A 12844-nucleotide genomic window follows, 5' to 3' on the forward strand; every position below is an offset into this window, starting at 1 on the left:
AGCCTTCTGAGAACATGGAGTCAGATTCATCATTCCTGCCCTCGACGGGGCATCCCTGCAAATACAACACCCAGGGCTGCCAGGTCCACCACTAAACCCTGCCCCTAAAGTGCCACATCCACATGTTATTTGCACACAAACCGTGGGAAAGATTTGGAGGATGGTACAGCAGCTTCTGTGCAGAGTTTAAGGAGAAGTAAAATAATGGAAAAGCCCCTCTCAACCTGGCCTGCCTACACACACACATCATTCCAAGGTGCATTTCTTCCTTTTGGAAAACAATACAGGAAGACAATGGGGAGCAAAAAGTATTTCACTAATTACAGCCCTGATGTCGAAGTTTAAGGCAGAGCAGTGGGTTACCAAGGCAGCAGCTGGTTGCCTGAGTAACCTCTGCTGAAATGCTTACAAATGGTGCAGAACTATAATTTTCCCCCAGAACATGGCTGTTGTGCTGAGATACCTGCCACTGTATTGAACTTGAACACCCACAGAGGTTAACAGAATGCAACAGGATTCAACAGCATGTCACATGTGGTGGAAAAAACCCAGATAAATACCATAATTTGTAAAAGAAATCTCCTTGGGCATCACTTGAGATAAACCCAAAAATAACATGATGTTCCCAGCAGACTTTTGAGAAAGCCTAATAATACAAAAAAAGCCAGAGTTCTGGTTCACTTCCTTGCAGACAGGTGGAGTAGATTCTTGTTGAGAAGCCAAATATTGCTTTTCATTTCTTCCTTTTAGAAGTGAAGTGTACAAGCACTAGTTCAATTGACTGGCCGGAACACAGAGCCCAGGTGAACAACATCTAGAATTAGTTTTACTTCTTTTTTACAAAAAATTAAAGCTAGGTGTGTTTTAATTTACTCAGTAGTAGACTAAATAAAATGATTTTGGGAGGAAGTTTGGACAGAGTTTCAGTAATTTTGTTCACCAACTTATTAATTCTTCTAAATTTTTATCACATGCGTGTGTATTTCCCCCACTAACATGCACTGAAGGGAGAGGCCCACCAATTCAGGGCAAAAATCTTTGGAAAAGAAAGAACCATTTACCTTAGAAGAAAATTTGAGATGAACCTCTGCTTCATCAGCTAAACTCTTCTTGAGCTGAGCCCAAGCTTCTCCCAGTGTGCTGAAGGAAGAGCAGGACAATGATCAGTCCCTTCCCCACCTCTCCTTGTGGGATCTGTCAGGGAGATCTGGCACAACACTTTGCAGCATCTCTTGATCAGCAAAACCATGAAAAAGGGTAATAGAAATCTGAGAAAACAACCAGCCTTTGTGACCAAGGCAGAATTATGTTGGCATTGTTTGCAGATCTTTGAAAACCCAGTTCATGACAATCTCCACTAACAGAGGCATCAAAGCCTCCATAAGCCAGACCCTTCAGTATCTTATCCTCACAAGAAGGTTTCCACCAATGCAGTTTTCCTGCCTCTTCTATTTTACACCCTACTTCAGAGGTAAATAGCCTCAGAGAAGCTTTTCAGCACTTGAAAATTTCTCCGTTGTCTTTTCCTTTCAGATTATTTCCAGGACAGTGGCAGCTGAGGCAGACTCCTCCAGATCCTTTACAACAGCCCAGACTCCTCTTAAAGCACATAACCAAAACTACACTGTCCCCAGTACAATAAAACTCCAGGGGCTAAACTGGTAACAGATTATTTTGTATCAGACACTCTTTCTTCTACATATTTCAATGTGATTGCCTTTTTAGACAACAGCATGAAGTTGTTGATGAATAAGCTTGTGATTCACTATAGCCAGATCCTTCTCCCACAAACTGTTATGTAACTGTATCTCTCACATCCTGTGAAAGTATAAAACCCGCTGCTTTGTCCTCATTAAAATGCATCTTATTTTTTTTGTCAGTTAATTTCTCAATTTTAACACAAGAATTCTGAATTGCAACCTTTTCTTCAAATTACACATAGCAGCCCTCCTAGCTCTGTCACATCTCTGAATACAGTAATTCCATACTTTCTTCTACCATAGGTTGTTCATTACAAAAACATTTTAAAACCCCCTGGACTTAGGACAAACCCTTTGGGGTCTCATTCCACAGCTACTTTCTGCAGTTTAGTTTCTGTAAGCAGTGGGTTTTTCCTACCTAGTTTTGTGCACATAAAGCTTTATTTAGGCCACCATTTCTCTTGTCTGCCTACGAGAATCTCCCATCACAAAAAGCAATACTAAATTAAGAGCTGTGATGCTTGACCTACTCTCTTACTCCATCACTGAAGGAATTTAGGTTGGCCTGGCATGGTTCTCTATGCATATACAACAATTGCTCATCATCTTATTTTTCCCCTAAGTGGAAGTTTGATGGTTTATTCCACCACTTTGCAAAGGCTGAATAAAGCTGAGTGATTTACAGTTCCTGGCTCCTTCTGTCTCTTCCCCATCCCCTTTTCAAGGATAATGAGATTTGACTCTTCCTGATAGCCTGAAAAATCACCTGTCACCTGCAATCTCAAACTAATGATCTGTCACCTCTGATGCTGCTGCAAGGCCTCCAGTCCTCAAATACGGTGTTCATCAGCTAAATAACTTAGATACACCTACAAAAGTGCTGCCAATATTCCTCCTTCCCTGAGGTCCTTTCCCACTGCCCAGCTGCCACTGACACTACCCCTGTTACCTGATGATCCAGTGCTCTCAGCTCCTTGCACTGCACCACGTCCTTTCCAGCTCCCTACTTCAACTTTTCTCAGGCTTGAGGGTTCATTCCCTCTCTTTTCACCTACTTTGTTTCCTTCCCTTTCATTTCTTCAGTCATTCCCTCCTTTTCCCATTGGGGGTAGGAGCAAGTGGAAGGAAGATGTGGAAGAAAGCGGGTTTAGCTTTGCTGGGATCAGCTGAGCATCCAGCCCCAGGGAGAGAGAAGGACAAAAAACTTTGCCACTGTAGGTGCTCAGGGCACTAACAGCCCAGTTATCCTCTTGCAATTTCTGTCCTTGCCTCCTGGAAGCTGAGCAAAACACCTCGTGCAGCTTCAGTGCTGGCAGGAAAACACTGTGCCAAAGGTGAGGACAGTCATTTCCAGCTCTGGCCTTCAGTGCTCAGAGGGTTTGTGGTGAAACAGACAGAGCTACCAAGTTCTGGTCCTTCAGGAGTGGTGCCTTTGCATTAACTGAACTGCAATTCAGGCTGAACTGCACTGCCTAATGTCTTCTTAATAACTTCCCAAGTGTGAAAATGTTGGAAATAAGCAGCAGTCTGCTGATTTTTGTGAAGGGCCAGAACCCTGATGAGAAGAGACTGCTTTATCCTCCCTCTTGTCTGTGCTGCTCTGATTGTACCAGCATGACCTTACACAGCTACTCTCAGTGGTATATATATATACATATTCTATATATTCTTCCATTTGCAAAGTAGTTTAGTACACATACATGCTAATCCTGGAAGGAACCAGTCCTGGCTACAAGGACAGCACATAAACCTGCTTGGAAAGGCAACATTTTATACACATATTCCTAAAAAACTTCTCACTAACAACGTAAAAAAAATTCCCAAACAAACAACTCTGAAGCAATTCCATCTTCCCCAACATGCCCAAGGTGCTAATCTAAATAAACCTCTGCTCAGAGGGAGAGAGCTGGGGAAAATTACTTGTACCTGCGTGGGAGAAATGCCTTTTATATTAAAATTCGTCTTCTGCGAAAGTCACAGAGACACACTTACCCTTCTTCCTGAGCAGCCAAGGAATTCTGAGACAGTTTGGACAGGTTCTTAGCATATTCCTCCTCAATCTTTATCCTACACTCATATACACACAGAGAGAAAATAAAAAGACAGCAGTAAGTAAGCTTTAAGGCAGAAACCCACACACACATAATTTGAAGAAATTCTCTGCATTTCAACAGATTTTGCCACAGGAATTTTCCTTTCAGTCTCCAGGGCTTGGCAGCACCGGTTTGATGAGCCGTCTTCTCCCCCCATATGCTAAAAATGCAGAGGCAAGAGCAGGGCTATATGCAGGACGGCATGTGAGACAAAATTAGCTGAAGAAGCTACAGTTCTGGAGAGCAAGTAACAAGGACAGAGTGTTTCTGCTGTGCAGCACGGGCTGTCTGCAAAACCAGGAGCACGTGGTTCAGTCTGCTATGAAATGTGAGGCTGCACATCCTTGAGGCAAAAATGAAGGAGTGCAGCGAACCAGGAAAAACCCAAATGAGATTTGGGGGGCTGAAGTGTGTTGGTGATGTTTGCAAGGGTCCCAGGATGAGAGAAGAGATGAATCTGACTCCATATTTCTTAGAAAGCTGATTTTTTATATTAAAAATGCTATGCTAAAACTGTGCTAAACTATAGAGAGAAAGGATACATCAGAAATCTAGAAAAGAATGAATAATAAAAACCCGTGACAGACCAGAGAGTCTGACACAGCTGGACTGGGATTGGTCATTTAGTAAAACAATTCACATGGAACCAATCAAAGATGCACTTGCCACATTCCAGAGCAGCAAAACACAGGGAGAAGCATCAGATAATATTGTTCTTCTTTTCCTCTGAGGCTTCTCAACTTCCCAGGAGAAGAAATCCCGGCGAAGGGATTTTTCAGAAAGTATCACAGTGACAGAAGTGCACCTTTCTTAGGGACACCAAATGCTCCCTGCTCTCTGTGATGGGTGACAATGACAGCAGAGTTGTGGCAGGAGCTTCTGTCACCAGCACATGACTGGTACAACCCCTTCCTCTCACTCACCCCACTCACTGCCCTGTCCTGGTCTTCACCCACGTGGAAGCACCAGGAACAGGAGCTGAGCTTGCAAGGGAGCAGAGGAGGAAAGGTGTTGGCACCCAGCTGCTGTGGGAATGGCTGCAGGGAGGACAAGGAGCTGTGGAGTGAGGGGACAAGGCAGGGCTGACAGCCCAGCAGGGAGGGATGAGCAGCTGCTGGTGCAGAGGTGATGGGCATCCTGCCTGAAACCATCTGCTGCTGCCAGCGAAACAACTGCAAGGTGCACATGCTCCCAGGCACAGCAAACACTTGTCTGTTCACTGGTTTTCAACCCAGATCGCTCGACAGAACATTTCTGAGAGAGCTGTGTGGCCCCCAGGCAGAAAAACTCCTGATTCTGTGCCAACTATGCACGAGCAGGGGCAAAACCTGCTCTGAAGTGTCCATCCACAAAGCCTCAGAAGGTGGGGTATTCCTGGCAGGCCCCTTTGCAGGAGCTGGGTGAGCAAATGCACTTTAGTGGGGCACATCTGAGCTAAAAGGGGTCCCCTGAGACAGCTGAGAGGGAGCTGATGCTCTGGGCTGCTGAAATATCCTGGTGGGTGGTTGGGAGGGGAAGTGCCACACTGTTATGCTCACAGGAGCTCAGGTCAGGGTGCCACAGCTGACAGCTCCACAGCAAAGCCTTTGCTTGGGATGCTCCATCCAGCTGACTGGGCTGCAGCAGAAGTTCAAGGTGATACCCAGCTTGGTGTGACACAGTACTGCAGACCTCACCCAGGAGCTGGGGTCTTCTAATTCCCCCTGCCATGAGGCCAAAACCAGCCTGCTCTAACAAGACCAACAAACACAGGCAGTAAAGGCTCCACTGCCTCAGGACCTCACCATGAAAGGGGTTTATCCAGGCACATTTCACCTAAGGTACTTTAAAGACTTGCTTCAGGATGAGACTAACCTTGTCTCAGAAGTGACAATTTCTGTGGACTGGAAAGAGAGAACAGGTCAAAAGTAATAAAGGTGCAAATGTCTCTCCCCAGAGCCAAGGCTCACTGCTTTGGGCTCAGTTCCCAGCCAAAATTCTAGTCCACAGCTTTCATCATGAACTTAATTCCTGCTGAATTTTGTCTTTAGGATGCCTTTGAGTCATTTTCTGTGGCAAAGGTGCAACAGTCTGCTGACTGTTCTGAGCTGCCCATGCAGACCCTCACAGAATGTGTCTCTCATTGCTTTGTCTCGTGAACAGAGGAGTAGCTGACCATCTTCCATCAAAAAGGTCTGCTGTGAAAATACTGAATTTGAAAATATTGAATACTGAAAATATTGAATAAAAGCCTGCCAAATTCTTCCCTGCTGCTGCTGAAGCTGAGGAATTATTGAATGGACTGGGATAGAGTAAGCCTCATGTCGTCAAAAAAAAAAGAGTAGGTTTAGATGAAATATTAGGAAGAAATTCTTGCCTATGAGGGTGAGAGGCCCTGGCACAGGGTGCCCAGAGAAGCTGTGGCTGCCCCTGGATCCCTGCCAGTGTCCAAGGCCAAGTCAGACAGGGCTTGGATCAATCTGGTCTAGAGGAAGGTGTTCCTACCATGGCACTGGATGAGCTTTAAGGTCCTTTCCAAGCCAAACCATTCTGTGATTCTCCTGATTTCACAAGCACACACAAGACACGCTGTGGCTGGTGCCACCAGTGCCTGTCCTAAATGTGGCACCAGAAAAGCAGAGCCACTGGTTCTGATGGAAGAGCTCCTCACTGGCTCCAGCTCTGCCCTAGGCTCCAAGATATTTTCAGGGATTTGAAGTGCTACTTGTACTGCAAATGTGCTAAAAGGGCAGAGTGCCTGGCAAGGAGGAACATCAACAAAAGATAAAAATAAAAAGGTGAAATGTCTGTAGTGAAGAACCGCAAATATAAGAAATAAATTTTTCTACCCCAGCCTGGCTTTCTGTCACCATGTGGAGCCAAAAAGGATTAAAAACCAAGCTAAACCTCAAAGAGGGGAAAAAATCTGCCTCTTGACCCTGCCTGATATAAACACACTGCAAACTCTGGATTGTGGTGACTGTGAAACACAAACATGCCACGACTCCTGAGTCCATTTTCAGACAACCACGTGGCTGTTTGGCACTAATTCCACCTTCCTAACAAAAAAAGCTACAAGTTCTTGTTTCCACTCATTTGTTTGAAAACTTTCAGGATTTCACTCCCTATATAGCCTGAAGCATTACAGATTTTAAGTACATTTTGACCCATACTGACTTTACTTGTTCTAGTTGATTTTTGGATGTTCCTTTCCTTTTCCCTTTAATTTTTTTTTTTTTTTGAAAAAAAAGGTACATTTTGTGCCCACACTCCAATAATTTCAGTCATGACATATTATGGTGGATGAAGAAAAACTAGACAGCTGCAAAGAGAGGCAAAGATGATCTGATGTGACTGCCAAGCAAGAAGAAACTAAATAGATTAAGACAACAGGGGGAACAGGGAGAAGAGGTGGTAGAGGATATCTGACATACAGCTCCATAATTCCCACTGTGGGAAGACTGTGACTGAGTCTTTTTACACTGTTAGGAGGGAACAATGAAATTATCAGACAACAGAAGCAAAATTACTTTTCCTGTAGTGCAGAGACTGCAGATGTCTCCCATAAATTGCACCAGCAGTGGTAGGTGCATATATGGACCTGGTGAACATGGCAGAAGCTAAATAATCTGCTTTTTAACTTACATTTTCTACATAGCACTGCTTAATTAAATAGTGAATAATAGAAACACTTTGCTAATGGAAAGATTATTTCTTGTATCTGGTGCTTCTCAAGGCAGCCTGCAGATTTTTTTGGCTGTTTTGCAGCCTTCCCTGAATGCAAATTCTGGACACTATTTTCACTTTTGATTTAAAGTAATACCTTCTTTCACACCAACACCCTGGATTTTTCAGTTCAGTATATTTATTAATTATTTTCCTCCCCTTCCTGAGGTCTGTCTTCCTAAAAGTCAAAGTCTGTGACTATTTGAATTCTAAAACCCCACCTGAACATGTATGTGCTCAGTCTGAGATCACTATATAAAAGAAGCTCCTGTAAAATCATCTACCTGATAAACCAAATTTCAGTTAGCTTCCCTCTTGTTGGATATTTGATGGAGAAATCTGGTTATCATGTTTTTATACCAGCTTCCTATTGAAGGGCTGTTTTTAACAGCTGCCTCAATCTCACCTCCAGCAGGCTGATTGTACAAAGAGAATTTTTCTGGACACAAAAATTCCCAGTTAAATGTGGTCCTGTGTTCCCTAAGGTACCTGATGGTCATCATGACGATCTCATCAGTATTTGAGCCCTCTCAGCTGGGAACACAGAGGTTCCCCTGATGGCCTGAGCTGTTTCCATGAATAGTCCCTCCAGCCCAACACCATCCTCCTCCTTTTCCACACAGAACAATCCTGATCCTTTGTTACAAACAGATGAAAAATGGAATAATCTTTCTGTAACTCACATCCAGACTCTCTTCACACTCAATTCCCAACCTTTTTTTGTTTCCAGCACACAGTGGGTCTTTTCCTTCCTCTCCAGCATGCCTCCTTCTTCCTCTGCTGAGGACAGACATGCCTCCCCACAGTGTCAGAGCTGCTCTCCTTGCTCTCTCTAATTTCACACCAACTTTCCCTTTTTCTTGAATGCCTCCTGCTATTATTTCTGTCAAATTTCATTATATATTACTTCCTTTGAAGCAGCTTCCCCCTCTTTTCCCTTGCTATCATAATTCTGCTTGCCTTCCCATCCTCTCCCTTAGCATTCCTATTTCTCAATTGCATTTTTAATGTTCCAGGTGGTTCTTTCTTCTACCTCTGGTCACATTCTAACTGCCTCTTGGATTACCTGATGTCAAAGGCTGCTGAAACCTCATGAGAATGTATCTGCTCCCCATTACTGCTTGTGACACTTTGCATTTCCCCACATCCCTAGCAAGAAAAAAAGGTGAGAGGGAGAAACAAAACAAATAATAAATGAAGCAACTATCTGCAAGTTCTGCCCAACTGAACTGCACCCTGAGAAGAGAAGGCTCTGGGGAGAGCTCAGAGCCCCTTCCAGGGCCTAAAGGGGCTCCAGGAGAGCTGGAGAGGGACCTGGGACAAGGGATGGAGGGACAGGACACAGGGAATGGCTCCCACTGCCAGAGGGCAGGGACGGATGGGATATTGGGAATTAGGAATTGTTCCCTGGGAGGCTAGGCAGGCCCTGGCACAGGTACCCAGAGCAGCTGTGGCTGCCCCTGGATCCCTGGCAGTGCCCAAGGCCAGGCTGGATGGGGCTTGGAACCACCTGGGATAGTGGAAGGTGGATCTTCAAAGTCCCTGCCATCCCAAACCATCCTGTGGTTCTATAACGAAGCTAGCTCAAGCCCAAAGTGATGTCTTTTTAAAACATCCTCTAGGAAACTCTGCCTATGCTCCATGTGAACAAATTGCTTCTGTACTTTTCACACAAAATTATTTCCCTTCTAAACATCACCTCCACTTTGCTTCTTTCCCGTTTATGCTTTTTCCTTGAATCTGCAGCTTAAAACCTTCTTGGTTCCCTCTGAACAGACAGCCTTTGTGCAATCCAACTCAGACAAGTGAGAGCTGGAGAAGCCTGGAAAGTGTGGCTGAACACTAAAGAAACGTTAAATGTTCATTAAGAACTTGTAGCATATCTTTTATGCAGTTTAAGCCTTAACATATTTAAGGAATATCTAAACTGGGAAACAGCAATTGCAATAAATATTTAATTTGATAGCCAAGTGCTAGTTACCTTTCTCGAACAAACTCTGCCATTTCTTTCTGCATTTGTTTCCCTTTAAGTTGCTTTTGAAGAAGAATTTCAAATCCCGACACTGTGTTGTTCCCTTGTGAGTCCTTCTTATCTGCCTGAAAGAAATAAAAGGAAGTTCAACAAAAAGCTTTGGAGGCCAAACCCACAGAGATGTGGCTCCCAGCAGTGGTGCCTGAGGAACCCTCCCTTGAGAGCAGCTGGTGGCTACAGCACCTCAGACCCTCTCAAAGAAATAGCCCAACACTCTCCTGCTCCTCTTACTCCTTTTTTTTTAATTTAAAAAGGGAAGTTTTACAATTATCTTTAGCCAGCAAAGGATGCTGTGGGGGCAGAGCAGCAGCCCTGCTGTCATTTCTGCCCACCACCCTTCACACTGGGTAAGTGTCAGCCCCAAGGGCTCAGCCTGCCAAAAGCAGGAACCCTGGAACAAGGGAACATTCCTGGGGCAGAGGGGAGGACAGGGCTGCTCCTTCCAGAGGGACACAGAGCTAAAACACCTTTAGCAGCCTGCCAAGCTCAACTGTGAGTTGTACTAAGGAAAACAGAGCCAGCCTGCAGGGATCTGCTGTCAAACAAGGCAAACTTGTCCCACAGATTGCCACCACACACCCCATTCCTCACTGCCTGCTTCTCACACAGCCCCTTGCTCCACTGGCTTCAAGAACCAACACTGTTCTCTCTGCTGCCTCTTTTCTCTCTGCTTCCCTGTTTCATTTCTTACCCTCTCCCAACAGAGAATTTTCAGAGAACATTTCCCTCAGTGCTGCAGGTTTTGCTCTGATCCCCCACGTGCTGCACAAGCAGCCAGAGGGAAATGCCACACTAATCAAAGCAGGAGACTGGCAGGATGCCCTGCCAGGCACCAGCAGGCTGAGACAGTGGGAGAAGTGGAGATGATGGAAGAAGGAGAACGAGCTGTGGGCAGACCATGACAAGGCCAAAGAGGAAATTCCTGCAAGCAGAGTTATGGGAGGATAAAAGTCTGCAAGTATGGAGCTGTAAGTAGTTTCACTGAAATCAAGATATGACCAACCCATGGAACCAAGCATTGGCTGAGCCTGAATAGGGAGGAACAAACAGGGCAGGAACTTTTGTGAGACACTGCAAAAAAATCAGTCTGTACACCATTAATGATTTAGGGCCCACTGGGATCAGAAGACTGGAAGAAACTGAAGAAATTTTGTGGTAACGTGACCATTTTGAAATATGTCAGTGTATTTTAGCAATGCCCTGCCATCAGCCCTGAGCAAGCACAAGGGATGGACATGCTGCTGGACCTCCAATACTGACACTTTTTTTTTTTTAAAAGGGAAACACTTCAATCACTAGTAGCTGAAAACACACATCAGATTCCTAAAAGCTTCATTGCTGATTCCTTTTGTATTATTTGTTGATTCCACTGTGGTTTTCCTCTCACTGCCCAGAAAAATATTCAGGTGGAAGGAAAAGTTTTCCACTGGAAGACCATTTTCTATCAGCTCCACACTCCAAGGACTACTGCATCATTTTCATGTGATTCAGGAGCCTGAAAACAGACCTGAGCACAAGGGGGCACACACAGAACCAGACTCTGGATGCTCCAGGCTGCATTAAAACTACTCAAGCTATAAATTGGCCTGTCCTTCACAAACCTCACCACAAAGAAAGCATTTATTATCTGACCTCTGGAATACCCTGTGGAGGGAGCTGTACAATTTAACAAGGAGTTTTTAACTATCTGCTTGCTTCAGAAGGGGCACCCCCTGCTTCCTTGTGTATCCCTGGCTCTCATGCTCTGGAAACCACTGGAATCATATTCCCTGCCAGCCACCTTGCTATCCATGGACCTGGGGGTCTGCTGGAGGGAGTCCAGAGGAGGCCACTAAGCTGGAACACATCTGCTCTGGAGACCGGCTGAGAAAGTTGGGGCTGCTCAGCCTGGAGAACAGCTCAGCTCTGGGGAGAGCTCAGAGCCCCTTCCAGGGCTTAAAGGGGCTCCAGGAGAGATGGAGAGGGACTGGGGACAAGGGATGGAGGGACAGGACACACAGAATGGCTCCCACTGCCCGAGGGGAGGGATGGGTGGGATACTGGGAAGAAATTTTTCCCTGTGAGGGTGGGGAGGCCTCAGAGCAGCTGTGGCTGCCCCTGGATCCCTGGAAGTGCCCAAGGCCAGGCTGGATGGGGCTGGGAGCAGCCTGGGACAGTGGAAAGTGCCCCTGCCCATGGCAGGGGGTGGGACAGGGTGGGCTTTAAGATCCCTTCCAACCCAAACCAGGCTGGAATTCTGTGATTCTATTCCCTTCCTCCAGCACTGCCCTTTTGCCTGTGGTATTTTGAAACATGTGGCTTCTCCTACATCCTCCCTATTTCCTGAGCAAATCCATCTCCTGAGAACTGCCCTTGCCTTTCTTTCTTTGATCATCAGCCACATCTCAGACTGGTCAGATGTTTCCAGGAGATCTTCCCTGGCATCCCCAGTCTCCCTGGTACTCCCTGAACACATTGTATCTCAGCCCAAATTCTCCTTTACCTTGTATCACAAATCAAGCTGTTTATTCCACTTTCTTGGAAGCTCTGGAGCTGCATGTGGCATGTGGCTGGCTGCCCACTTACCCAGAAATAATCACAGTAGCTCCACTCTGAAGGTTTCAGCAACTGCTGCTCTGGCATTACGTCAGGGTGGGGGAAAGTCACACAGTTGATCTGTTAAAAAAAAAAAATAAAACAAAGCCAAAAAAAAGGAGAGTTAGACAGTAATGAAATTTAGCTGTTAATGAGAAATACGTAAATAAGAAGTTATATCCATCAGAAAATCCGCAGTGAATGCATGCCAGGGAAGAAAAACTGGTTGTTGCATGGAAACAGCAGCTAAGTATTCCCAGAATGCTACTCTCTGCAGACAGGAGTGCTGGCTCAGAGGGAAATAAAATACCCATTTCACATGAGGAAAACCTACTGGATTTGGAAAGCACCACGCAGGGAGATCTCCCAGATCCCTGAAAACTGTGGTGAAAAACCTGATGTGAAACACCCTGGGCACACAAACACAGTGAGCACCAGAGAGCACTGCAGGCACTGTCACTGCAAAACACCCCTGGCTATGCCAGTCTCCTACAGGACGACAAAACCAGCAATTATTTTTTCAGTGCACAGCCCTTCAATCTATCTCTGAGACCTTTTCAGATGGAAGTGATGCTCTGTGTGGAAAGGAGCAGGGGGCTCTCTGGAGTCAGTGAACCTTCAGTGCGCACAGGGATCTGTCAGACAGGACTCATCACACGCTCATTAAACAACAGCATTCAAAAAACCCAAGCACTCATTAAGTTATCCCAGTGGAACACTGCAGCCTGCTAACAGCACAG

General features: G+C 45.5%; 1 protein-coding gene across 2 annotated transcripts in view; it reads right to left on the minus strand.

Annotated features, from left to right (window-relative positions):
• The window catches only part of GAS7 (growth arrest specific 7), an 80319-nt gene that overhangs the window by 14836 nt on the left and 52639 nt on the right, over positions 1-12844 (minus strand). For both annotated transcript variants that reach the window (XM_041427375.1, XM_041427374.1), the window contains exons 6-9: positions 12096-12185; positions 9480-9595; positions 3693-3767; positions 1062-1140 (exon numbers count right to left, since the gene is read on the minus strand). In XM_041427375.1, the coding sequence (XP_041283309.1) occupies positions 1062-1140; positions 3693-3767; positions 9480-9595; positions 12096-12185 (360 nt within the window). The remainder of the gene's footprint in view (positions 1-1061; positions 1141-3692; positions 3768-9479; positions 9596-12095; positions 12186-12844) is intronic.

Source organism: Onychostruthus taczanowskii, unplaced genomic scaffold, assembly GCF_017590055.1.
Source record: "Onychostruthus taczanowskii isolate IOZ18803 unplaced genomic scaffold, ASM1759005v1 scaffold99, whole genome shotgun sequence".
Taxonomy (NCBI): Eukaryota; Metazoa; Chordata; class Aves; order Passeriformes; family Passeridae; genus Onychostruthus; species Onychostruthus taczanowskii.